The sequence below is a fragment of the Chamaea fasciata genome, unplaced genomic scaffold (assembly GCF_029207755.1).
Source record: "Chamaea fasciata isolate MVZ Bird 193981 ecotype frontalis unplaced genomic scaffold, bChaFas1.0.hap1 SCAF_1, whole genome shotgun sequence".
NCBI classification, from domain to species: domain Eukaryota; kingdom Metazoa; phylum Chordata; class Aves; order Passeriformes; family Sylviidae; genus Chamaea; species Chamaea fasciata.
In genome coordinates, this window is record NW_027094086.1 from 137,547,672 (window position 1) to 137,575,551 (window position 27,880).

Consider the following 27,880-nt stretch of genomic DNA (forward strand, 5'->3'; position numbering starts at 1 on the left):
AAGACACTGAAACAGGTCGAGAAACTCTGTGGATGGCCCATCCCTGGCAGTGTTTGAGGCCAGGCTGGATGGGGCTCAGAGCAACCTGGTCGAGTGAAAGTGTTCCTGACAATGCCAGGGGATTGAAACGAGATGAGCTTTGAGGTCCCTTCCCATGCAAAACATTCTGAGTCTATGATACGTTATGGTGCAATTTACAATAAAGCAAAAAACACCTTCAGTGGTATATCAATAATTTATTGTTTTGCATAAGAAGGTAAGATCAGATTTCAGGTAGGACATCAACCAAAGACCTGATGGTGAATTCAAGTATAGAGCTTGGTACAATATTAAAAAATACTACCCTTTGTTTGACTACAGCAAACAGCTAGAACACAATAAAAACATCTGGACTTGACTGTCAAAACATACATTTCTCTAAAAACCCACACAGCACAACTTCAATATGTGGAATATTGGAAACATGTTTAGTTGTCTTCCTTCCCAAATTCTTAGGAGTCAAAGGAACAATCCAGCCCGCTGTTCCCCGTGGTATCCCAGAACAGCTGAGCACACAGGCCCAGCATCCATCATGATAAGCAGGCTCCTGTCCTGTTGAAACGGAATTTTTCCTGCCTAGACCTACTGTCATCTCTGCTTGCCTCGTGAAGGGCTTTGATTTTTAGCTTTTGAAGCTGAATAGTGCAATAATGTTGATTTTTAAAGAGTAACTTAGTACTATAATTAAAAGCATTTCTGACTTGTCCAAGACTGTGCACGTTTTACTCTGTTGGTTGGATGTGTATTTCTGAGGTTCCCTTTCTTATGCAGGTGTTACTGTTCAGCAGTCAGCTCCTGGCTCAGGGATGGGGCAGGCAGCCATGGGTCTGGGAGGCTCCTGCCAGGATGTGCCATGGATCAGAGGGTCAGTGTCTCTGGGAAGGCAGCAGAGCACCACACTGCCTACTGCTGCCCAGGACAGCAGAGCTGTGCACAAGAGCTTCACAGACCACACCGACCCAGGAATGGGAATTAAATTAATTTCAAAAAGACAGGAAAAACAGCCTGCAGGACAGCCAGAACTGTCTCTACCAGGGAGTTCGCGGATTATTCTAGCATCTACTTCACAAAGACAAAAGCAGGTCCCTTATGCAAGCGTGACAGTACCCCAGTGTTCCAAGACAGCCCAGGTTAGAAGCAATGTTTATAGCGTTTTAGTGAAGACTAAAGCCCCTCCAGTTAGAATTGACCAGATCCTGAGAGATGTTGAGTGTCCTCTCCATTTCAAGAGATGGTGAAGGCACTTGGCATCTCGCAGGCAAACTGACCCACTGAATTCCATATCCCCTGAAAAATAGTTTGATTTTCAGTAATTAAAAAAAAAATAGAAAATGTTTTCTCAACTCAGATAATCTCTATGCAATTAATTTAATCAACAAATTCCTATTTATGTTACAAAAAATGTTTAAGTCCACCAGGAAAATGGTGAAGTTTGACAGAAGTTACAGTAGAGCTGTTCAAGAAGAGCATGTATCCATACTGGGACTCAGTACATCTGTAACTCTTGCATAAACATTTCCAGACTCCCAGGGATTTTGCTGTTGTTTCTTGCATTTCGCTTGTTTTATAAGACTCTAAGCTAAATGCATTGGCCCACACATTAAATACACATTTAGAATAAAACTGCAAAACCTCATGGCTTTATCAGCATACGAACTGAAATAAAATATTTACATGGAATGTTGAGCTCCATTTACAGAAACCGTTTCCAATTACAGACTTAGTAATCTCTTTAATAAATGATCACATTGACAAGGAATTTAAAAACGTAACATCCCTTTTCAACCCTTTCATAAATATATAAAGTTTCACTAAATTCTTTTTTCTTTAAACAGGAGAGCTATATTCTCTTTACAGATTAACATGAAAGAATGGTTTCTTGTTTGAATGCCACAGATGGGATGATCTGAAGTCAGCAAGTTCCTATACACATTCTGTACTTACAAGACATATTCACAACACAACACACAGGTGTTACTTGGTCTTTACATCTGTACTCATTTCCTGCATATCAGTAGTAAGTAAAGAAAAATACCAAATTATCTATATTAAAAATACATCATCTAATATACATTTGCTTACACTGACACATCAAATCTTACAACAGGGTTTCCAACTGTCTGACCAGTGACAAGGATGTTTCTTACAGTGAACTCTACACCATTAATTTATTTTTGAGTGGAGACAAAATACATGTTATACTACTAAAAAGTATCATTACATACTCAACAATAAAAAGAATTAATCTCTTTAAACTGCTTCTCAGATGTCCAAGGTTTCCTCACTCTTTGAAAATTTCGGATGGGAAAATTGTTATAAAGTGTGCCAAAAATATTTAAAATCAATTTAAAGGGGGGAAAAATAGTCTCTACTCTATTGCTATTCATATCCCTTTGCCACTGATTTTACAGAAGTTTAATCCCAAAGACTTTGAAGTTATATACACATTGACTCACATTTTTTCCTATTTAAATAATTATTCCCATGACTTTTCTTTGTTGTGCCACAGAGCATGCATGAAAGTATTTTCAATCCATGCATGCTCCCAGCTGAGTGTTTCACTATTAAGCCACTGAATATATCTTTCTTTCCATGATTATGTAATTGCAAAAGAATACTTAAATTAGTCTGTACATGTAAGACAGTGTTCACATCTAGAAAAGTAAAAATACACTGATACATAATTAAAAATATGTTGTCTTCCTCATATAAATGTTGGTCACTTTTGCCTGTTTCAGTTCTTTCCAGCACTTAAAGGGCAATAACTTCCAAGTGCTGATGTGCTCATTTATGGAACAGTTATGCTTAAAACCACTGAAGTGCTGATCTACTGCATCAATTTGTATCTTCTGCAAACTCTGTGCTAAAAAACACTCACCTTGGAAACACACAGATGATGATAAAGAGGTGTTTGGCAGTTCTGCTGTACTAGTATTAGCTCACTTTACAGAGCACAGTAAATCTCTGGTTTAATCTGACTGTTCTGCCTCAAACCATAGGCAGCAGAATTGAAGACACAGGAAAACAAGACCAGTTCCAAGTGCGTGAAGAGTATATCTGCTGCCTAGCAGAGTTAAAAACCCTCCTCCCAAGAAAACAGCCATCGAGTAAAGCCTAACCATGCCCAAGGTTTAGATGCTGATACAACAGCAGAGGTTTTGTCTATTTAAAACGTTACTATGAGTGTAGCCAGCTGACAGGAACCCAGAAGGTCTCGGTCTCCAACCTGTCAAAAGTTGTTTTCAGCTCACTGTAAGCTGTAGCGAGGTCATCGTTGACTATCACCTTGTCAAAAAGGTGGCCATACTGGCTCTCCATCACATGGGCAGATTTAATCATTTCATGAAAATCTTCTTCCTAGTAAGAGCAGTGCAATAAAGATCAGTGCAGAGCCAGCCCATAGCAACGCTGCATAAACTCTTTCTGTAATAAACATGGCCTAATTGCTTATTTCTTATCTCATCAGGAGACGGAAACTGTACTTCCAATTAAAAAAATAATAGACATTACCATTACAAGTGATCTCAGAGAGTATTCTGATGAGTTGACTCAGCTCAACAGGCAATTCTTTCATCTCTCCCTTTGTAGTGACACAATTAGTCACTGCATGGTAATTACAGAGACATTTTCTGTTAGCAGCACCATTGGAAAATGTTTCTAGCTGTTTACTTTGATGATACATTTAAAGTTTCATTATGCGAATCTCAGCTTGCTATTAGCACACCATGAATTACAGCACATCCCTTTTTCTTTTAAGAGCTATGTAGGAGTCATCACTCTATGCCTTGTTCGATCTGGCTTAGTGGATTTCTCTTTATGTTTGGGGAGGGAACAAATCTTAGTAATTTGTTTAGATGACTTTGAGAAATGAAACCTGTCCTAACTAAGCAATGGCCTGAAGGTTGCTCTTAAGAACAAACTCCTCTTACTTTTTTATACCACAAATAAACATTTTCTTACAGAATGTAATTTCCAAACTATTCCAAAATGTACATTCTACACAGATACAGTCTGTGATTATATCTGTGACTCACTTTGGAACAAAACCTAAAAAATCTCAGTAACACCTGAATAAGGAAAAATACGGATAAACAGTCTAATGATGATCAACTTTGCTGTAGATTCAAATAAAATATGATTTCATTATATTACAAGGAAGCAAGTACGTTGATATTGGTTAATCTAAATTTTTTTCTGACTATTGACAAAAACCAGCATTTGCTCCTTGCTTGGATATCTCTTCCTCTTTCTTACAATGTTCATTTTCCTGTAACATTTAAAAACTCCTTTATTTCTCTTATCCACAAATATGGACTTTTTATTAAAGTAGCATTTATTTTTTCAATTAGTTCTTTATATTTGCATTTTCCTCTAAATTTAGACCCCTTAATACAGTTGATAAAACAAATACATTCTTATATTTGAACAGAAACTAAGGCCAGGTACAATTTTTTTAAAGGAAATCCACAGCATTATGTCTCATAAAGATGCTTACACTGTGGGGGTTCTTTAATGACATAAAGTCAAAGGACCATGGAAACTGTAAATACCCATGAGCATATCAAACAACGAAAACACCACAGTAAATGTGTAACGTGAGAGAGGTTGAGAAACAGCAAGATGCTCGTGTAAGCCCTGACAGGCGCTGTCAATGAGAACCAGTGATCATCTTTATTTTCAAGGTAATCTGCTACAACAAAACTCTTAACAGGTTCTCATGTTTTACCATGTCTAATTATACTTACTGTAAAGGGTTTTGCAGTTCCCTTATCATCTTTACTTGAAATAATCTTGGCATTTTTTCTGGTTTCTCTCAAACGGTCAAGTGATGGAGGCTTTATAAATATAACAAACGGTTTAAACTCATATGTCCGCAAGTGTTTCACTGTCTGGGAAGAGGAAAGATTTTAATTAATTAGTTTATTTTGCACAATGGAGTTTACTGTAATAAAAAAACCCTCCCCACTGACCAGAATAAACCCATAAAGCATTTCTAGGCAGGTATTTTTCATTTACTGCCATCCTGCTCTGCTGACCAGCATTGATTGATGTAGGGAAAATTTTCAGAATGGTAAGAAAACCCTTTCTCCAAGGGTGATCACTGGTCTTGATTTCCACATGGCTGCTGGTAAATCCCATGCAGTCTGGCAAAGTTTGAGTTGTGCACACTGGTGCCACTGGCAGCAAGAGGATGGAGGGGAACAGAAGGTATTCAGGGGAGGAGGAAAAGTTTAGCCCATTTTAGCAAGAATAACCCCTTCTGTACCCATGAAAATTAGCAGAAAGAGGTGCCTGTGACATTTGTTCACAAAAGGTGAATGATTTTCCTCTTCAGTACTGTGTGCCCACCACACAACCCCCTGCTGTTCATTTTTCCCTATTTTGTGAGCTATGTGGGGTGTTAGAGGCAGGTCTATGATTCAGTTGCAGCACAGGGTGGTAGTATGGATGGTCAGAAGCTTTCAATCCTCTCCACACTGCCACAGTCCACAGGAAAATCCCATGTTGGAGAGTGGGATCCCAGAATGGTTCACAAGCTTGAGTCCCCAAGAGAATTTAGTGCTTTGCAGGAACACAGGGCTGTGTTGGACAGGCAGTGGTCTCATCAGCTCCCCTCCTCCTCTGGCAATGGCTGTGGCTTCCCCAGCCACTCCTCTGCCAGTGCAGCCCCTTCCCTGCTCCCAGGGCACAGCCAAAACTGCCCTGGGAGCTGCACACGAGCTGCCAGGATTCAGAAGCCAAACACAGGCCACCCTTGGAGAAGGGATGCTTTGGCTGGGTTTAAACAAACTAGTCCAGCTCCTAGAAGCGCTGTGGTTATTAGGAGTAAAAATTTCCCAGTGGAGCAGTTCAGTGGGGATAAAAGACAAGGTCAATGCAAGAAAAAATGGTTTAGAGAGGAATATTCTTAACAATTATCCAGCCAACATCACATTTAGTGCATTCCTTGACTCATGTCCACCCTGCACGGAAACCCTTGGCATGAACAGTCTAGTGAAACATGTGAGAGACAGTTGCTGGACTCAGTGATAACTCAAAATTATTCTGAAATTAAAGTTTCAGAGACAATCTCTTGCCCAAACTAAAAGAAAGATAAATGGAAATACTGGAGCATTCTGTACTTAAATCTTTGGTATTATGCTGCAGGCTTCCAATTCCCTTATTTACTGGCTACATATTTATCTCCTTTCAGAGAGCCTTGCTGAGGTAAAGGTAGCCAGCACACCCACTCAACAGTCATTCAGTGTGGGATAAAGTACACGTTTCTAGAAATATTTTTGTCCTGGAATTCCAATATGCAATATGGGGAAGTACAAGAGTTCAGAAGACATGCTTACTTACATGAGGTTGCACATCCAACAAACAAACTTTGTTTTTAGCTAGAACTGATCGAACAGAGTCTAAACTTGTACCATAGTAGTTGTTCTTATACTCGCCATACTCGATAAACCTGTGGCAGAAGGTGAAAACAACTGGAATAATTTCCATTTTCTCCAGAAGAAAACTTACCAGTTTGCTTTATAAGATTTAATTCAGGGGCAAAAATATTTTACTTTACATGAGAGTTCTACCATGTTTTATGAAGGAAATGCTGTCAAGTACTTCAGCATGTCAATTTTAAGAAATCTTCTACTTTACCGCTTTCAAATCAGTAACACCTGCTTGTATTACAGTTAAAGAGAAAAAAGTACTGTAGTCCAACAGCCCACTAATGTTTTCCATCACCTCTTTTTCTGAACTAATGCAATGCAATAAAACAGTGGATAAGCTAAACAATAGAAACTACTGAAATTTCATTGCACACTACAGAATATCCAAATTCTCTGTCTCTGAAGGGGAGGAGTGATGACGGTGCTGGTGGAACCAAGGCGGCTGGTTATTTGCTATAAAAGTACAAGCACGATTTGCCAGAAAAGCAAAGCACAGTTTGAAGTTTCAATAAAACCCACAGCTTTGTGTCTAATACACTTTTGCCCTCTGAAACTGGGGCAGAATTTCAAGCTACAGAATTTTACAGGCTGCTGGAGAGCACGATGCTACCATTGTCTCTTCATTTTAGTTTACTCTCTGGAGGGCGTACAGGCAAGAGCTTCACTGTAGATCTCTAAATTCAAAAGCAGAGTAAGTGCCTGGCCTGAAAGAGAGCAGAACTACACAAACATTGACTCAGGCACGTCTGCAGCACTTCCACACCCCCCTCTTCCCTAGAGCTGCAATGCTTTACTGCTGTAAGATGCTCTATTAAAAGAATGCTCCCCCATCCTAAGCACCTATAATTCCAGTGTCTCCTTGAGGAGCTGAGGTACTGAAACTACTTGTAAGCTTAGAAACTGTTGTGTTTGCACATCCTGCTTTTTTTTACTCTGTGTTTTTCCCCAGCTGCTTATATAAAAAAATGTAATTTCAACACATCTTCAAATCACTGCAACTTATATCCACTTTGACTTATTATCTAAAATAACAACCAGCCTCATTTTATAATAAACCACTGTTTTAACCACAGTTCTAGTTAAAAATCTCTTCAACATACTTGTTATTCTGTACATCTGTCTCAAACAAGTGCTTGGAAATGAAAATGTATTCGACACCATCACTTTCTTGGCTTCTCCTTGGACGGGTAGTGTCTGCAGTTGCATCAAATAAAAAATAAAAAAAAAAATTTAAAAAAAAAAAAAAAAGGAAAATATGCACAAAACAATATAATGCAAACCAGTTCAGGAAAAACTGAAAAGCGCAAACTCTTTGTGAAACACTAAGCATAGCACTTCCCTCACTTATGAAGCACATAAGGTTGCTCTGGATCTGGTAGGCAGCACACAAGCCCATGACAGGATTGACTTTTAAATGCATGCAGGAAAAGCAGGAAAAAAACCTATTGGACAAGTATCAGATTATCATTTTTTATTAACTAGTGGAAAAATCCAATAAAATGAGGACAGCTGAATAATAAAAGGAACAGCAGTCCATAACAATTACCCCAGCCTTGCCTCTTGTTAAACTTATTAGCATATGAGACCATAAAGGGAAACAAAGCACACCATCCTGATTTATAAAATGTTATGTTCATTAACAACTCTTGTAGCTATGGTACGTGAAGCATGGTAAGAAAAAAATGGGGTGTGAACTTTATGTTTTAGTGCTTTTCTTTATCTGGTAATCGAAATAGAATTCCGTTTTCTTTCAGTAGCCTTGAATTATAGCACTTCCTACTTTCCCACAAGTAGGTATAAGGTTTTAGCTTATAAATGAAACTTACTTGTGGGGTTGTCACTTATGATTAACGAACCCAGGAAAACATCCTATTTTGAACAAGTTGAATACTATAGCATCATGTATTCTCCATCACATATGAACATACAAAACCTGCTTGCAGCAAGACAGTCTTAAATGCCATTTGATATATCACTCTTCTTCTTAGGCTGACACAATGAGGAACATTTCCAAGACAGGAATCCCAGTTCTCTCTCCAAGTCCTAACTTACTGAATTTCAAGGAGAGGGATTCCTTTACATGTTTGTTTTAACTTATAACCACACATTTGGAAGAGAAAAGAGAGAAGGCAGCTTGATGAATACTGGCAACTTTTACAGAAATATTTTTGGGCAAATGAATGCATATACTTCAATGTGTTAAATATTTTGGGAACATCTAGCTTTTTGTTGTTATTGCTTTCAATGCCCAGTTGAAGCAAATACATGCAAAAGAAATGACCTGCCCAACTAAATGCATTAACTTTTCTACTTAGCTAATTCATTCATATATATACACTTCACATAATATCTGCTCTTGCAAAAAAAATCTGTGACAATTTGGGACTTCTGAATCCCAAATTCATAATGCTGGAGCCATATTTTTGAAGGATCCCTATAGAAGGAACAAGTAGAAAGCAAACCAAGAAATCAAAGTCTAAAACTATTGAGTTCTCCAAATTAAAGAAAACCCAATGAAGTATTGTAGAAGTTAACAGAGCAGAATGTTCCTCAATTTTATAAAAATCACACTGTTTGGTCTGAGAGGAGAAAGAGGAAAAAACATTCCCAAATCAACTTTGCTAAAGCTAATCAAAGGAGTTTCATGAATTTATTCACTGGATTAAACTGTTTATCATCAATCTTCATTTTTCAGCCTAACAGATAAAGGCCAGTTTGCTGAATGCAAGCATTGGTAAAAGAGTACATGTCACTGCTTTACAGCCAAATCCAGGGTGTTCTTCAGCTGAGTTTCATTTACTAAACCTCACTGACATCAATCATGCTAAACTTGTACTGAAAGTCTACTGCAACGCCTCTGAGCTGAAAAGCTCTATCAGTTTAATCAATGCTATTTAATAGATAACTGCAGCAGCACTTCTAAAAATTAGAAAAGTAATTTGGATGCCAAGCATGCATTTAGAAACTCAAATTTGAAAGTACCTTAAAGATAATGCAATAATAAAGGCTAATAAGGCAAATATATCATTAGAAAATAGAAGTGCATTTTTACTTACGTGGCACTGTTACCCCGTAGTGCTGGGTATCACTGATTAGCAATTTCCGTTTAAGTTCATTCAGTCCGACCCCTACAGGACCTGAAAGAAAAAAAAATTGTCTCGTTTCCCAACAGCCAGTTGTCTCTTATATTCAGGTGCAAGTATGCTCCAAGATAAGACTACATAGCCTATAGCTGCCTTTTAACATTACTGCCTTTTAATCAGTGATTTGGAAACGCCCATGGTTCCAGCCTCTCCAAGAATATACAGAGCTGAAAAATTACAGGGGATGCAGCTGGCAGTTACTCTGCCCTGACTGACTTTATTACTGAGGAAATATCAGTGAAAAAAAGTCGCCAGCAAAGCTGGCTTTTTTTTTCCCGATCAACTACCCTCAGCATGCACCCACCTCTATCTCAGCCCTACTACAAAAAAACCCTGCATCTTAACCGGCAGCTTTCCAGAACAAAAACTGGTTTGGCTGTTTATTTTGCCAGAATACCCCCAACTTGCAGATTAGAGGACGCCAGCTGGGATGTGCAAAGTATCCCCAAAGCCTCTGCACTCTGTGTGTCAGCACAGCTCACTCCCTCCTGCTGCTGCATCCCTTGCCTGCACCAGATGCCCCTTGGGGACAATCGTTTCCACCTTCTCATGCCCTGGGAGCACTGCTCCTTCCAGCCCCTGCTGCAGGCAGGAACATTTCCCAGCTCCTGGCTGCCTGCAGCTGTCACCGTCCACCTTTCAACTGCGTGAGGGTGGCATTGCATGGAGACAGGAAGGAAGGGCAGCACGTGCCAGGTCACAATCCATTTGGGATGTTTGGGTTTCTTTCTTTGTTGTTGATTTTCTTTTAAACTGTGCTTGTCTCCTGCCTGCTGTCTGAATGGATCCAAAGCAAATGTTTCCTTCTTCATGTGACTGCCAAAGAGAGACCACTCTTGGAAAGAGGATGGAAGGAAGAAACAAAGACTGCATGGAATTTTTTTGACCCGTCTCCTCCACCTCCACTTGAGTAGTGCTGTACTAGAAGCTACTGAGCAAGACATTTCTCTTGGCTTTTGAGTTGTCCCTAACTCTTAGCTGTTTGCCAGGGGTGTCTTAGGTCTCTGTGAGGGCGCTCTGTCCTGTGAGGTCTCCAAGGCTCCACAGGCACTCGCTGCCTGTCCCCAGGAGCCCTTTATGCAGAGCTCCAGCCTGCCTGCCCACTTTGGTGACAGGGCCATAGTGCTGTGTGTGAAGGGAGCTCAGCTCTGCATGTTCTTATGTTTCTGACAGTGGATAGCCTTCCTTTTTACAGAGCCACGTCAACAGCAGAAGGCAAAGGAGAATGAGTCATTAGAACCATATCCCAAATAGTACAAGGATAATACCTGTGGTTTTAAGGAAAATTCTTGCACATCTAGTAAAAGTGACACATTTATATATGGAGTGCTTCTTAACAAAGACATTTTAAACACTGTAAATACTAAACCTAATAAACATAACAATGAAATAGTGTTGTAACCACTACTTACTAGTCAGAGTCCAAAAACAGACTGATGCTTCAGTACCTTCAGGTGCCTATTGTAAAAATGACCAAAGACCCTGTCTGGAGTTGAAACACATAATGATGAAAAGCAAGCGCTTGCTACTTTGCTGCTACCCCCAGACTATGGTCCTGCAGTAAAATCTTAAGAGTTTCTACATTTAAAGTTTCTATGTGTTCACATCATTTAAACACACAACTATATTTCAAGTTTCATCTTTGATCTTCCTGTAAATTAGTCTATCAGTATGTATAAATGTATATTTAATATGGTGTACAGCAGCCTCTACTGGTGCATGTCTGCAGAGGAAAGCAATATGTTATGTAGATATGTTTTGTTATAATTTAATTTTTTTCCCCTTTTTACAATAGTTTAGCTATTTAAAGCAAATATGGACGTTTACAGGAAAAGTAATGGAAACTCTTAATAAATCCTACCAAAGAAAACCAAACTAAATGGAATTCACTTTTTAAAAATCACTCTATTACTTTTAAGCAAAAAATCTTTCCCATCAAATCCACACAAATATTATTTCCTTAGTCTACATGCTGTCAAATCAACAGTATGCTTTTAGCTCTATTTATACGGATAAAGAGTCCAGGCTTCACTTCCTGCAACACATGCTTTGGAAACTTAGCTTAACTGTTTCCAGACCACACCTTCACTACTACTGTCTCCCCTTCCAGATTAACATTTTAAAATCATCTTTAAATTAACCTCTGAAAGGTGTAGATTCTTCTTTTCCAGTGCTGTCTTCACAGAGTTCTCATAACTGTAGAATATGGACACCGAAGGCTGATTCCAGCTCAGCAAACCCATTCATTATGTGGATTTTTATACTACCTTTCCCAAGTGTAATATACGGTTCCCTTCCAAATATTCTTTTCATTTTGATGCAGCAGAGAAAGATGCCAGTTTCGAATAGTTATGAATCTGAACACAATTTGAACTCAAAAAGAGAATAAAGTGTCACGATTTAAAAGGAAAATCCTGATTCTTAGAGTCAAATATAAGGCATGGAGGATCCATGTCTGTAGTGTAGTTTTGGTTTACTATACATCACCCCAGGCAGCAATATTTACAGCTATGCTGACAGATTTAGAGATACTTTGCTTACTTTTTTAAAGGAACATTTGTGCTGCTTGCTGTTGCATGTTAAGTCATGTTAATGGTCAAACCCTGCACAAGTGGACTGCAGTCACTACCTCACTTTATTGAGAGACATCTGCAGAATTAAACTACCAATCATTAAAACTTGCACTAGATTTTGTACCACTGAGACATGTCTGAAGAAAACTGAAAAAACTGTAAGTTTAGATCTTGGGAGGGTTAAGCCAACCAGCCATTCTGCACCCATAGACACATAATGAACTCCTAGCAGTCTTTTGGAAAGAAAAGGAAAGTGGTCTTTCAGAATAGATCTTGTGAGTTAGATGACAATATCCCTGCTGGGATCACAAGAACCCAGTAGGAGACATGCCTTGAGAGAGGCTCTGTGGCTCAGTTCCTAGTACACTATAATGCAATGACTGCACATGTATGTCTGACTGCAGCTTGGTATGGTAGGAAAGAAGAACCTCATCATTTTGTGTGTCAGTGCATTTTAACAAGCAGTGGGAGCATACTTTGAGATTTGCAGTTCACTGAAGCAGGATCAGTGAGTTCATATTGGTGTTCTCAGGGGCAAGGATAGGCACTATGTTACATCCTATGTATTTGCTCCTGAACCTTGCTGACCTTCCCATGCCTTCAATCAGGAAGCTTTAATGCAGATAGCAATTAAAGGTCTCTTTCTTCATTGTCCAGTTAGTTTACTGGAAGTAGCATGGCCATTGTAGGCCATTTTCCTGCATTACTGCTGTACATCAATTAAGACGTTGCAAGCCACTACTGAACATGTTAAACCTAAGTCAGGAGATGTGGAGAGTTAAAAGGCCCTTTCATTTCATCCTCCTTTGCTCTGAAATAGACCTGGCCTCATTGTAACTTCTTCACGGCAAAACCAGAGATGATAGATTTAAAAAAATAAAATAAAAAAAAATTTAAAAAAAAAAATCTAAGCAATACAACAAATAGAAAGTTTTTCCTGTCCCAGATTCCTTTTCTTCTCAGTAGCGACCAGAAGAACATCTTTGTGGGAAGTACTGACAGCCTCATTCAGAGACAGAGGCTTTTCTGATTGTGTCAGACACCAATAACAACTTCTTTACAGTTACACACCTCTGGTCCTTGCTTCCACCACTGCCACTTTGGACAGAGGCATCACCATGGGTGACCACAAGCACCTGAAAGGCTTTGCACATCTCTGGGGATCACACTGCACGCACAGAACAGCGTGTGTTCTGGGGAACAAGTGCTCTGGGTTTGTTACTGATAACTTCGCTTTATCCTGCCCCTTCAGAAAGCTCTGAGTCAGCTGAAACTGTGCCATATAAAGTTGTTGCATGTAGCACATTCATTCAAACTCTACGAAAACAAAATTTATGCTACTCTGGCACTTAAAATTAACTACAGCAGAAGACTTTATGAGCAGGACTTTTCCCTCATTAATATAAATGAAAATTCTAGTGTCTAAATAATACATGTCATATTAGAATATTCTACTTTTATCTGATAGCCTGTGATGTATGGAATGCTTAGGATGAAGGCAATATTTTTGATTAAAGACTTTGAGGATTTCTTGGCAGTTTGGGAACAGTAAGTTCCTAGAAGCAGACTGATGATGTAATATTGGATAATTTTTTTTTAGCAGACTCATCACAATCCTAACAATTAAAAGCGCATAGAAATGCTTGTATCATTACTGCTTCAGATGATGTTATTTTAACCCCAAGGATTTGCAGGGCTTTATTCATGAACCTGTATTTTCAGACAAGGTAAAATCTTGACAAACTGATACACTGAACTGACCCTGAGAGTAGTGTGTATCACACAACAGGGCACTGAAATACTGTGTGTGTAATTTGTGTTCTTTAAGTAAGATTAGACCAATTCAAAAAGAAGTGAAATTTGTTTCAAAGCTTTCAAACTCCCTCCCCCTAAAAAAAGGCAAAACCAAACCTAAATGTCCTCTTTTAAACAGTAAATTGCATATTTAGACCTAGCATAACACAACAGATGCCTGCACCAATTACAGCTACAAATTAATTATATGTCCCTTTCTTTCCTGGTACTACTATACAAATTATAGTCAATGTATTATATGGAACGCTGCTACTGGCACACAAAAAGCTTTTAAAATGTGTTCACTTCTACTATACCTGTATTGCTTAGCTCTGCTAGTTTTTCCACATTTTGCCCAAGACATTTTTATGGTATTGGCCAGACTTAAGCTGCTCTTAATATCCAGAGAAAAAACATTAGAATTACTGAAGTCTGCAATAAATTTCTGAATTGCTTTTGTTACTGAAAAAGCACTCTTTCTTCATTTGATTTATTACAAGAAAAATCAGATGGAATCTCTAGGCATTCCTTAGATCAGATTTGCAATTTGTTATAAAAAGTCTACTTATCACACTTTTGCACTACACTCTGTTGATGTAACTGTAAAATCAACTCAACCATGTTATTACTTGTTGTATATAACCCACAATCTCAGAGTGATCACACTAGTAGGTGGCTGATTTTTAGTGCTGGAGAGTGACAAATATATATGTTTATTAAAAACTCAATTTAATGTTCCCGTGGATATGAGCAATATAAAAACACAGCTACTCAACAGTCCCTAATAGTCTCTGGCAGAGGGTCATATTTCTCTGCGCCGCTGCTTTCAGAACGGAGGATATTTTACTAATGAAGCATTAGCCTATGTGTTACTGCCAAGGAAACAATAATCAATGAGACATTACTCACTCGTAGCAATGGTTACTCATTGGTACTCCAACTGTTACCTTTCAAAAGCTTAAGATAATGCACTTTCTCTATTTTTGGGAGACTGAAGCAATGCATTTTGATTATATAATAAATGCTGTGAGAGGCCATGGCAGCAACAGATTATAGAAGAACAGAAATCTGACTAAGGATAATATGTTGAATCTTCAGCAGCTATGCTTACACTCATCCTTGGCCTACAGAGGCCCACCGTGCATCCACCTTTCTTGTCCATTTACTTTTTCTAACACAGTAGGTGGATTTATTTCTTTCCACTTTTATTGTCTGTCTTCATTGACCCCAGGTATCCGGTTCTTTTCTTTCTCACATAGATATATTGATTGATCTCTAAAAGTGGAATAGCAACATATTTCTTTTGAGTTTTAGGACAGCTTGACTGCTGCATTCAGACTTGTAACCATGGTACCTGTATTTTAATGTCATCTCCGCTTGGTTTAGGAAAGCTTTGAACACAACCTCCTAAAGCAAGATGGAGCATCTTGTCTAGAAAGGCGGACCACAGGTAAAAAACTGGAGCATGTTCAAAGGGAAGGAGTTATTGGTCTGTGCTCTATGACTCATTATAAGGGGAGTTCCCTGGGACACGCTCTGTTTCACATCTGTACCAATGACACATAGTGGGCCCTCACAAAGCTTGCCCATGGCAAGATGGGTGATACAAGTGACTTGCTCAAGGGCAGGGCTTCCATCCAGAGAGCTCCAGGCATACGCTGGCAGAACTTGGTGAAATTTGATGAGGACAAAGTTCTGCATTACAGGCTGGGGACTGACTGACTGGATGACGAGGACCTTGGGGTTCAGGTGGGCAGAGCTAAGCATGAGTCCCCAGTGCTCGCTGGCAGCAATGAAGAGTAACAGGAGACTGGGCTGTATCAGCAAGAGCCTGGCCCATAGACAGGGGAGAATGATTCTTCCTCTTCACACAGCACTTGTTAGTCCCTTGTGAGGAATTCTCTGACTACAACAAGCCCTGCACTAAACTACTGTTGATAAACTGGATCAAAGACATCAGAGGGCCTCGAAGATGGTCAGGAGCTGAATCACATGATCTCTAAGAGAGACTGAGGGAATTGAACTTGCCTAGCTGGGGGAAGAAATGTCTTCAGGGGGACCCACCAGCACCCTTCTGACACTCATTGAACAGATGGAGGCCACCTCTTTACTGAGGTGTGACGTAAGACAGAGAAGACATGATGGGAAGACAGGTTCCCAAAGTTGCTGCCATGAGCAGCCTGCTCGGAACCTGGTGTTAATCTCGCTCAGTGGGAGGCTGGACCAGGTGAACTCCTGAGATCCCTTGCAATCTAAATGACTTTCTGGAAAGCACTGTGCTAATCAGCAGGTCTCTGTTTTACCAGGTCAGGAAAAAAAAAAAAAAAAAAAAAGAAGAGAATAACTTACCAACCAAAACAACAAGCCTGTATTTGTCATTAGGTTGTCGTCTGTATTTTGCAACTTCTTCATAGGTTGGGATATCGGCTGTATCATACTGATCACTCTTCTTGCACTCATACATGGACTTGTTTGTTTTTTTATCTTTTCTGCTAAGACGAAAGCTTCTTCTAAAACCAGCTGCAGTAAGAACAGGGTTTTTTTTAAAGTAAGAAAGTAAGTCTTCTTAAAACATTTGAAAACAGTCTCTTCCAAACATTCAAGGATTGGAGCATGGAATAAAAAGGGCATTATATGTTCAATAACTCAGGTCATTAGAATGATATTTCCCTTGTTTTTAAACTGTATCAGGTACCTATTTAAACTGCAAAATTAAGATTACCAATAAAAACATAACCTTTGCAATAACAACGTGCAAAATACAGTTGCAAGCAATTGATAATGTATTTCATTATTTAGACAATTTCAGTATCCTATAAATTGATATATATACACAAATTCATGCAAGCTGGAGTATCAAACCACATCTAATGCATGTCTATTAAATCACCATGGCACACAGACATCAAATACAACATAGGATAGAAACATATCTGGTACTTGAAAGGGTTAATGAGAATTAACTCCTTGAACAATTCTGTTGTGCTTAGCTCCATGCTGACAATGTATTTAAAAATTGCATTAAGCCTTTCCTGAGTATGTTTAATAGTCAATCCAAGCACTCTTAGTTAAATTACAAAAAACTAGAAGCATCTTAGAAAATAAAGCACACATATTATGAAATTTAAAGATCTATATTTAAAATTGCATCAACTGCGTGATATCTATTGTGCCTTCTAGAGAAGACTTGAAATTTCACATAGCTTTTAAGCACTCTCAAAGGAGAAAATCATTGGCATTTTCAAGCAGAACAGCACAAACCCCCCATTTTGTACTACATGTTAATACTAATTTATTCCTCTGTTAATGAGTACCTTAGAGTTTTTCAAATAAATCCTCTATATTGCATTACATAAATTTTACTGGTATGTCTGCAACACTGCTTTTGTTCTATAAGGAAGGACAGGAAAGACTGCAAAGACTGCAAAGACTGCAAAGCTTATTTCTCTATCTGGTGATAGTAGAGTAAAACACAAGCTATACTTTAAATACTGGAAAAGTTGCTGGCTTTTTTTCCCCAGAACACTTCATAGGACAGAGTAAACGTGTAAACTTTTGGTAACCCCAGATTTTCATCAAAATGTTTTCATATTCTTATAATAGCACTTATGTTCAGGTGTTTGAGAAGTAATCATATTACAATTTCCTCTTCAAAGGTAATATCATGCAAGTTCAAGACTCAGTTCTGCAAATATTTAGCACCAGATCTGAAGAGAAATGCTACCAGGCTTAATATAGGCTTAGCATTTTGCACACATACAGTTTCATTGAGCATAAATCATCATAGACCTTGGACCATAGAGGATGTTAACCAAGTTATTTAATCGATGCGAGCCCCTACACCCATGGGAATCTACAACACAAGCATACACACACAAAGTGTATGAAAAATTTCTTTGAGAATACCATGATGTCAACCCATTTACATTCAAAATATGAATAAGTAAACTGAAAATCTAAGACAAAAGAGAAGAGCTAGCATCCACAGAAAGGGCAGATGATATTTTTAAGAAGTACAGTATAGTCTAGACTAAGTAGGAGGTGGGCTGGCATAGAAAAGAGATCAAAATATGAGATATGAAAACATAATGAAATAGATTGGGTTACGTTATTTTATTATTTAAATAACACTAACATTGAAGTGACTGTAGTCAGAAATAGAAATGCTTTGTTGGAGAGTTCACACACGCACAAGAGGGCCTGGGAGATCTTGGTGATGGTGAAGTCCATCATGACACAAGGATGTTCTCTTGATCAAAACTACGCCTAAGTGTATAGACAGCTATATAAAGAAAGGTTAAAGCAGCTTCAGCAACAGAGACTAGAGATACATGAAGTGAGTTACAAGTTTCCTGAGGCCTCATCTAAAATGCTCCTGATTAAAAAAAACCAAAATCCAACAAAACGAGCTCCCCAAAAACCTGAAAATTATTCTGTTTGTTGCATTTTTTTCCCTTTACAATCATTTTATGGAAAAACAAAAAAAAAAGAGAAAAAATAAAGAATAATTCTTCACTGTTGACTACTGAATGGTTTCCAAAATTAAGAGCTTTGTTACAAGACCAAGAATCCATGTATCTGGAAAAGGTAAAAAGTAAGAATAATGATAAAATGAAGCTACATCAATGGTCTCCATTGCAGTTTGGTGTTGACCTCACAATTAACAACAGTTCCGTGCCCCTGATCAGCTGCTTAAAATGCCATTAGAACAACTTCTCAAGCTCCCCTTAAATGGTGAACTGTAAAATCTTTAGGAGAAGTATTTCTTCTGCAAAATCTTCCTATCAATTCAATCCCCACTTTTAGGTTTTGGTAAGAAGATTAGTAATTTGTTCCTCTTCAGCCAATTTATTCAAATCTCATTAGCAAAAAAGAAACTATTTTACCTAAAACTATCTTAAATAATCAGTAGATTATTTAAGAATTTTAATTTCTTTCACTCCTTGAAAAAGGAGAAAATCTTTCAGCTCTGTCTTCAGGCTGATTTGTCCCTTGCCACCTTCATAGGCTCCACAGAATATTTAACAAAGACTCAGATGATATGATTCCACTGCTAACATATGTTTTCTTGAATAAAATATTTGATATTTCAGCCACGGAAACTCATTGGTAAAATGAAGATAGTAATATTATTCTGTATATTAAGAACGCTCAACAAAAAGGTAAAACAGAACTTAGACATAACAGAAAATAAAAAATACTAAGTTAAAAAAAAACAAACATGAGAAAAAGATAAAAACCAGAGTAAGGTTGACTTCTCTGCAGTGTGCTGGTGAAGATGCTCTGTAAAACTACTGACTGTTGAAAGTTTGTGATATGCTGTTTGCTTTGCTACTTTATGACTATTGTCAATTTGAAAGTTTTTTAAACTGTTCCTCAAAGTCCATCTGAATAGCCCCATACAGAATCCCAAGAAAGTTTGCTTTAAATAGCATTCAAACCCAAGGAAAACATACAGTTCCAAGAGGAAGGATGAGAATGCTTCAAATATATCCAACACTTTTATGATACTACTGCTGCATTCCTGCATCTTCATTCTTCATTGCTCATCATCTGCCACTTTATGTCCTCTCATATACGGCTTAACTTTTCTGTGACCTAGAAGCTGTTTTATAGAAATGCTAATAAATATTTTCTATTGAATGTCTGCATTTGTAATTGCATTTTATGTTGGGAACTATGACTGCACAAAAATATTAAGCTGAACTGAAACAATGTTGTACTTCTAAGGAATGAAAACATTTATGAAAAGGCAAAAATATTCTACTAATGTTTGCATATTTTATAGTTTTGAAAACATGAAAACCAAACTTCATATATTTAAATTAACAATAGAGCATCATTAAAATATGGTGACGATTACTACAGAGAACCAAAGCAAATACTAATATGCAATAGAAAAGGTTTCTATAAAATGATATAGGTTAAAAGTAAATTTCTATAAAGAACAAAAGGAAAACGTATTGCTTGCCTAGAATATTTGATAATATAAACCTCGATGAATATGAAGGGAGTTGCAGCCCACACTGTCTGTGGAATATGAATATCAGCAGAGATTAACCTCAGTTGCCAAGTATGCAGACTATAAAATAAAATGGGAAAATTCTGTCACTAAAGCGACATAATCTCCCAAACACTGAGAAGCTTGCACCAGCTCACTGGTTACAGCTACATGACTAGAAGCTTACTGAACATGCAAACCCATAAACTACTGCTGGAACGTAACAGATTTGGTGAAATAAGAGCAGGCTCTGGGAAGAAAATATTAAGAACAAATGTTCTCGAACTACAGATGTCTTCAAAACTTGTACTTCTCAATATGAAATAAAAATAAAAAATCATTACTAATAAACCTAATTAAGGCCCAACAATCAAAGAGAAATCACTTAGATCACTAAGAATGAGAAGCACACCTTAGCAGAAAAGTTTGATTTTTTTTTTAACCATTAGCAGTATACATTTCATCATCACAGAACAACATCCTTACACTTACACAAAGAAATCCACTGGGGCCTCACACAGAAATCCTAACTGAAAACATGCAACACGTGAACCTGCCTGCCTTGCAATATTCTAAAAGGATGATGATGTAAATCGCTGTGCTTATTTATGTTTAATGACACAATTATGAAGAAGTAGATTGCAACTACGTTGTATGAATTTCAGGCCAAATATACTAATAAAACCAGAAAGTTAACTTCTCAAATTCAGACAGACTACACTAACAGGAAATAATAAAATATAAATTCATGCATGCTTCATAAATTCACAAGTAAGACTCCAGAATGCTATAAAGCACTTACACAGGCTTTTGCTAATTTTCATTCATTAAAATAAGTGCTTAAGTATGTGTTTAAATTACATATGTTCTTCACTGAATTTAATTTTGTCCTAGAGCGAACAACTTCTATTTAATTGGAAATGCATTTAAGAGCACCCTTTGTATTCATATTACTGACAAATGTAAGTTTGGTACCATGGTCACTATCTAGGTTTGTATGAACATAATATTTTTACTAGATATTTATGGATATTATTTTCCCCCCCAAATATTGGTATTTTTTCTACACTGACTCATATACTGAGGATTTCTATTGTAACACAGGAACTGCACAAACACAGAGCAGACTTCTTACTCTGTTTGCTTCTGGACTCATTCCCAGCTTGCACATTTAGACAGGGTTAATAAAAATTTAGATTATGTCTGGTTTTTAAAGACGAAATTGAGAATAGTAAACAGATGATATTCATCTATATTTACTGTATGTTCATAAAGGTTCAAGCAATGTAACCAGAATTTAAGCTTGGCAAAGGCAAGCTCCTAACGTTTTCCTCAGCAATTCCTCAGGAAATTACAGCAGAAACATATGATACCATACTGTGGCTTAAATATTAGAATTTGGTGGAAAACCATTAAATTTATCTGAGTCACTTTAGAGAAGAGGGTTCAAATTAATAGCAGTATAGCCTTGGATATAAAAGAATTGACCCCAAATGGTGGAGACATTCTGCGTTCCTGTGCTCTTCATGACCACCTTGTATGTGTCTGAAGTACCTATCGTTTCAGAGCGGGTTGGGTGTTCAGAGAGTAATCTGGTTCGTGGATTGAAGCACCAGAGCCATACATACGGTTTTTGAAACAAGGAGACACTGGAGTGCATGAGGCACTTTAAATTATAAATCACTGTGTCCTGTTACTGCATGCAAAAGAATGGTAACATCAACTTCCAAAAGCCTACCTGTGTGCTCTTAAGACAGGAAAATTTTAAACAAATGATTCTTAGTGATGAGTTCCAAGGAACCTCTAAATCAAAAAGCTACTTATTCACAATCAGTGAATATACTTGTGTTCTTACCCCAAAACTGGCCCTAACATTAGTTCTTTTGCCTTCTGACTCTCTCCTCTGACATCTCATTCCAAAACCACATACCTAGCCTGAGATGGCTGAAGGTACCACCTCTGGACTGCTGACAACATTCCACTACATGGAAGCTCTCAAGAAAGAAACCATTGCCTGAACTGTATTTAGCAATTCTGAATAATTTTTGTAAAGTTTTGCCTAAGTAAATGACAACCCATCTTGATTTTTTGTTCTTTGTTTCTGGGACAACAGTAGTTTCTTCCTCAAGATACCTCCTTTCTAAGATGGGTATGTCTTTTTGGTAACTACGGACCAAAATGTTTCAGCAAAAAAAGGCTACAGTACCTAGAAAAGGTGGATTCAGTTTTGCTACCCTCATTCTCAAGTAAAGCAGCAGCCCACTAAGATCTGACTGCAAAATCACGGTAGTCTCAACCTAAGAATTCATGCAGTATGTATTTACACAGAGAAAGAAAAGACTGGGGGAGGGGGGGTGCTGTTCCTGTTTCAAAGAAATTTTTTGGTAAGGAAAATGAGTTTCATCTGGAATCACATCCAAATTATCATTTTCCAAACTTACCCAATATTTCAATACAATTACAATTCAGCATTAACTTAGCTGATTACTTAACAAAGGTGAGAAGTGTATTTTCAGCACGATCAGATAATCACAAGTTTCACAAGCACAGCATGGAATTACACCACACTAAGGTTTTGTAAAAAGGTCAGAGTTCTTTCAATGATATACTTTGTGTACACCTGATGTAGTTTATATTCCACATTAAAAATCATTAAAGTGCAATGTGAAAACCCCTCCAATTTACAGTATTGGTCTAGGATGTTTCAGTAAGCCCACTGGCTTGGAAATACTAAAGTACTTGGACAAGTTTCTCCCCACTCCTTTTGTCGTAGGAGGATGAAAGTCTTGGGAAAAGGGCTGGTTGCCACAAAATCTGCTCCAGCCAGCCTTCAGCTGGCAGGAATTCTGGACAGTTTCAACTAAAATATTATTACATAGGTTTCAGAATGGCACAAATCAAAAAGTTGAAACATATCATGGAATATTCACCTTTTTTAAATGTTACTTTTGTTTGAAATTTGGAATCTTGAAAATTAAGCCAAATTACTCTTGCCCCTCCTCTTCCCCATTCCCTGCAATGATGCACTGAGCTCAGACTAGCTTTAAAACTAAATTTAAGCTACTGAGTTATTATGACTGATATTTTGTAATGTGGAAAAAGAAGTGGTGCCTGCAAATTTGTTCTTCTCACTGAATACTCCCAAAATGGTTAGATAGACATGTACAAAGAAAAAATGAGTACACAAAACTTGAATAAAACCTTGAGAGTGTCTTTAAATAATTACTCAAATTTTTCATGATACTGTAACCCTTTTGTTTCATTAAACACGTAGCTTGCTTCATGTACTTCAAAAATTTTGACTGAAATCAAACCAGTATTTTAGTAGTCTATGTTTAACCAGTTAAAGGCATACACTACATAAACCCTTTATGTCAAATCCAATGAGCCATGTTTAAAACCTTCATATGCATGCATTTTTCATGCAGAGTAAGGACACTGGTATGCAGATTACCCCCAAAAGCAAAGTGGACACAGTAGCTCCAGGGAAAAGAAGCTGAAAGAAAGGAACAAAATTGTCTTTTGTAACCAATTGCTCACCTAGATAGGATCCACTGTTGTGACCAGCACATTCAGCATCTTCTGGACGAAGGGTAAAAGCATACAGAATAAGAGCCAAGAAATAAAGCAGAATAGTTAGAAGCCCAGCAAAAAATACAGAAGAAATTATTTTAAAAATTACAACTGTACAAAGCATGGCATTAAAAAGCCTTCAATAAGCCATTTTCTTAAAAACATAAAACAATATTTATTGTTTTATATTTTAGCTGGAGATATTCTTGGATTTTGCAGCATGCACACTGATCTTTTTACCTTTTCAAGCAAAGGTTGTGATGACAACAAACATTCTAAAAAAAATTCTAACACTGTATATTCACGTTTTATCAGTTAATAGAAAATATGCCACTTAAAAGAAAGCAAAACGATTTGATGTAAATCAAGCTTTTCAGTAAACTATACATTATCAGACTTTAGCTTTATGTTTTGGCTCACTGGATTAGACAGAAAGGTTTTTGATCAAAAACACATCCTCTCATTTAATATAAAATAGCTGTTATGTATATTTTTAAATGCCAGAGGCCCTTTGATCAAAAATACGAGCTACAATTTTTAATGCTTTTATAAACAAAAGCCTCTTAAGTAAAAAATACCAATCAACCAACCAAACCAAACAAAAAAACACAAGAGATCAGCTGCTATTATTTTAACATATGCTGCAAACATAACAATAATTGGCTACACTCAGAGGGAAACTCAGAGGGAAAACAGTAACAACGATGAACCTTTTACCATCTCAGAGAAACAGTCTGTCAGTATTAATTAGAAACACAAGACCTCTCATGGCCATGTAATTAACTCGGAACCATCTCTCTCCATCCCAGCCCACCCAAGTGCCGCCAGTATTATTCTCACACTGCTTTTCCATACATATCTTACAGAAGTTCAAGACAGAGAAAGCAGTTTAAAACAACAGTTCAAATTACTGATCATTAAATGAAGCAAGTAGGAATATTCTAGTATTTTTATCTACTTTAAAACATGATTCAATGTATTTGGTGGCAATATAAAAGCATCATATGTATAACATCTCTTAGAAACATTGGACTATATTCAATTTAATTCTAAACACATGTTCTCTAAATAAAATTATTGGGCTATTCAGGGAAACTTTTATACATGTACCTTCAATTTCCTCTGAGAAGCACAAAGGAGAAATAGGAAAGGAAATCATTAAATGGAGTGAAAACATAACTTAAGAAAGAAAAGTTAAATCGAAGAAGAAAAATGCACCTACCACACTCAACCGCTTCCTCATCTTAGAACAGCCAAAAAGACAAAGTATTATTGTTTAATACTTCACAAATAGGAAAAGAGTCAGGTATGTAAGCTACTCTCAAATTCTCTTGACAGCACCCATTATATTGAAGCATACACCAACATACCGGTAGTGAGTTTAACTACACTGAGAAAAGGATGTAAAAAGACATTGAAATACTACATTCACTTTAAACTTCCCATATGTGATTCTTCCACAATTCATTTGGTAGAAATGACCTTATCCTGTTGTCATGGAAGATCTCTTTGGTATTAAATGCAAAGTTTATTAGTTCCAATTCATCAGTCTTAAGCTAGAATTTCTAAGAATCACTACAATGAATATGATCTCAGTATTTTTCTGCCCTTAAAATAACAGCTGGGACTGCCCCTCAGGATGGATTTTGAAAAGTTTTTTTGGTTGTGACTTTTTCTTTTTTTTTTTTTTGAAAGTCTACAATTGCAGCTGAAAATATGCTGAAAGAATTCATATACTCCTGTAATCCTTTCTCTGACATTATCGTAATATAAAAGATCTACTTAAGACTTTCTCCTTACCTATACCAAATCAATAAATTTCTGCTGCCTTGACAGTAGAAAACATACATTTTTGTAATCATCTTTGGGGTTATACAGAAAAGCAAGATATATAAAATGAATTTTTCTTCACAAAGATATTATATACTGAAGTTAAGATTTATAGAGAGATTTAACAATCTACCTCTCATTCAAATTTCCTTTAGAATGTTGATAAATAGGCCTAAAATTAATTTTAAAAAATTTTAAAGACTTTCCATGAAGCATGTACTTTCTCAGAATGTGAAAAATTATTCAAGAGCCATTTTACAATCTTTTATGCATAACGAATGTACAAAACAAAGGCTAGACCAAAATTCTCCTGCATGTATGACCACAGGGAAGAGCTCTTCTCATGTCAGGAAATGGACATAAGAGTCTCTTCTGCTGCAGGAAAAATACTGTTTTGTACAATAATTTCTTGGTACCATTTTTCTTGAGGACTAACATTTTAAAATATTAATTTGGAAGACTTTTCTGAATCTTATTTAAGATTTATTTCTATGGTCAAGGTGACCATATAGTTTAAGTTGGCTGGGAAGTCCTCCAAGATGAACACTCCTAGGCTGACCACATCTAGTGCCTTAAAAGAGTATAGACAGTTTTGTGAGTTGAAGGTGAAAGCATTTTTCTCTCTTGACCTCAAAAGCTCCCAGCTCTTGACAAATGGCCTAAGGCTGCATCTAGAATGGCAGGCTGACTTCCAGGTACTAGCTCATTTCTCCTTTTCAGTGATATATGACAAATTTTTCTATATTTCTATTTCCATTACTTTCAATAGACTGCAATGTATCTCCTGAAAATAAGTCACTAATGCTCAAGGCAAATTCGCATAAATAGATTTTAAAAGCCTCCTGAATTCAACAATGTTATTTGACTTAACCAATGAGTGTGCATTTTAAAATACTGTCTGGTATTTTAACACTGGTAAGCCACCACTTACGAACGTGAAAACCCAGACCAGGAGCAAAGGAGGTTAGTATGTACACATGGACAGAGGTCTGTACCAGGTACACTCGCTCAGCCCTGACCACTGCAGACCTCACAGGAGTCCTGCAGGTGTGGTAGATGGTGGAGTTACAGCATCAGGGCTAAGAACACCGGCAGGAATCCAGGCTTCTGGGCTACCCCTGCCAGGAAAGGGAACATGCTTATCTATAAATTAAAGACATGAGGATTCCCAAGTGAGTCAGCTGATCCCAGAAAGCACAAGCCAAAATGTCTACAAGCTGAGGTTTAATGTTGAGATAAAGGAATTCTGAACCTCTTGTGTTTTGTTAAAAATCTTCCTTCTTAAGACTGCTTTTAACTTTCTTGGGCTATTCTTAAGGTTGAAAATAACAGTCTATAATGAAAAGATCTTGGAAATCACAGGGTTTTCATAGCTTAATGCAGCTATAAACATGTAGCTTCCAGTTTGAACTTACAAGGAACTTTACCAGAGCTATTGCCTGTCCCTAGTAAAGTCAGAGGTTACTTGCCAGGAGACTTTGTATTGTGATTCACTCTAAATACAGCTCTGTGCATCTGAAGCAGCTGCATGCATGCAGGAAGCATGTGCCCAAAGTTCTGAAGTTTTGAGACATGAAAAACTGGGGCCAATACAGTTTCACTAAACTGAAGTGCGTTGAGAAAGGAAAGGTCTTCAGATGGAAGGGACAAATTAAAAACTAAAAGAGGTCAAAGATTAAAGAGGAGGAAATCTGATGGGAAGTAGGAAAACAAAAGTAATAACAAAATGAAAAAAAAAACCCAAACCAAAAGGCAACACGGAACAAATAAAACACTGAGAAAAGAAGAAATACAATCAATTAAATGTGTTGTGGTAAGAATGGAGAGGAAGCTCCAAAGAAAATAGTCATTAAACAAGTTTATGAAATGAAAACAAAGCTGTAACAGGACAAATGGGACAAAAGAAATAGGAAACAAGTGGAATGGAAGCTTAGGTGGTTTTATTAATTTTAGAAAGATTTCAGTGTAGCCAACAATGCTAAACTATAACAATGAAAACCAATATCATATACACTGTGTTACTGTATGTATTTTAACTGAAATGTAATCAAGATTTGGTTTTGGGGGGCCTCACCTACATTGTACTACTTAAGAAGCTCCAAACCAGGGCTACTTCCAGGAACATACTCAACTCTTGGCAACAGTCCAGAACCAGATTAAGGTTTTTACCTTTTGTTGACTTTCTTTCAAAAATATTTCCACCAAGCAATTTTACTTAAATGTTTCTCAGTCTAAAATTTTAGCCAGCCAGCAGTTCTGTTCTAGTTTCTTATCACAAAAAAGTTGCATTATTCCTTAAACTAAAGCAAGCAAGAAATTGTGATGTACAATAGTTGGCATTACAGTGAATATATTAAACACACTTGACTTTTAGGTGATGAACAGCCCCACGTAGCAATCAAAATTTATACTGTTTTGAAGGTCTTTAATCTATGGAGTTTTGTAGATTGAATGATACATTACGTTCATGCAATAGGAAATTTAAGATGATCAAAT

General features: G+C 37.2%; 1 protein-coding gene across 2 annotated transcripts in view; it reads right to left on the bottom strand.

Annotated features, from left to right (window-relative positions):
* Nucleotides 1-228: 228 nt before the first annotated feature.
* Nucleotides 229-27,880, bottom strand: part of MPP7 (MAGUK p55 scaffold protein 7) — a 148,791-nt gene continuing 121,139 nt past the window's right edge. Inside the window, exons 13-19 of one of the 2 annotated variants that reach the window (XM_066199535.1) lie at nucleotides 16,330-16,500; nucleotides 9,527-9,607; nucleotides 7,571-7,664; nucleotides 6,382-6,490; nucleotides 4,785-4,928; nucleotides 3,266-3,396; nucleotides 229-1,326 (exon numbers count right to left, since the gene is read on the bottom strand). In XM_066199535.1, the coding sequence (XP_066055632.1) occupies nucleotides 1,194-1,326; nucleotides 3,266-3,396; nucleotides 4,785-4,928; nucleotides 6,382-6,490; nucleotides 7,571-7,664; nucleotides 9,527-9,607; nucleotides 16,330-16,500 (863 nt within the window). In that variant the 3' untranslated portion in view covers nucleotides 229-1,193. Of the gene's footprint in view, nucleotides 3,397-4,784; nucleotides 4,929-6,381; nucleotides 6,491-7,570; nucleotides 7,665-9,526; nucleotides 9,608-16,329; nucleotides 16,501-27,880 lie in introns of both variants that reach the window. The other variant, XM_066199543.1, reaches the window with a different exon arrangement.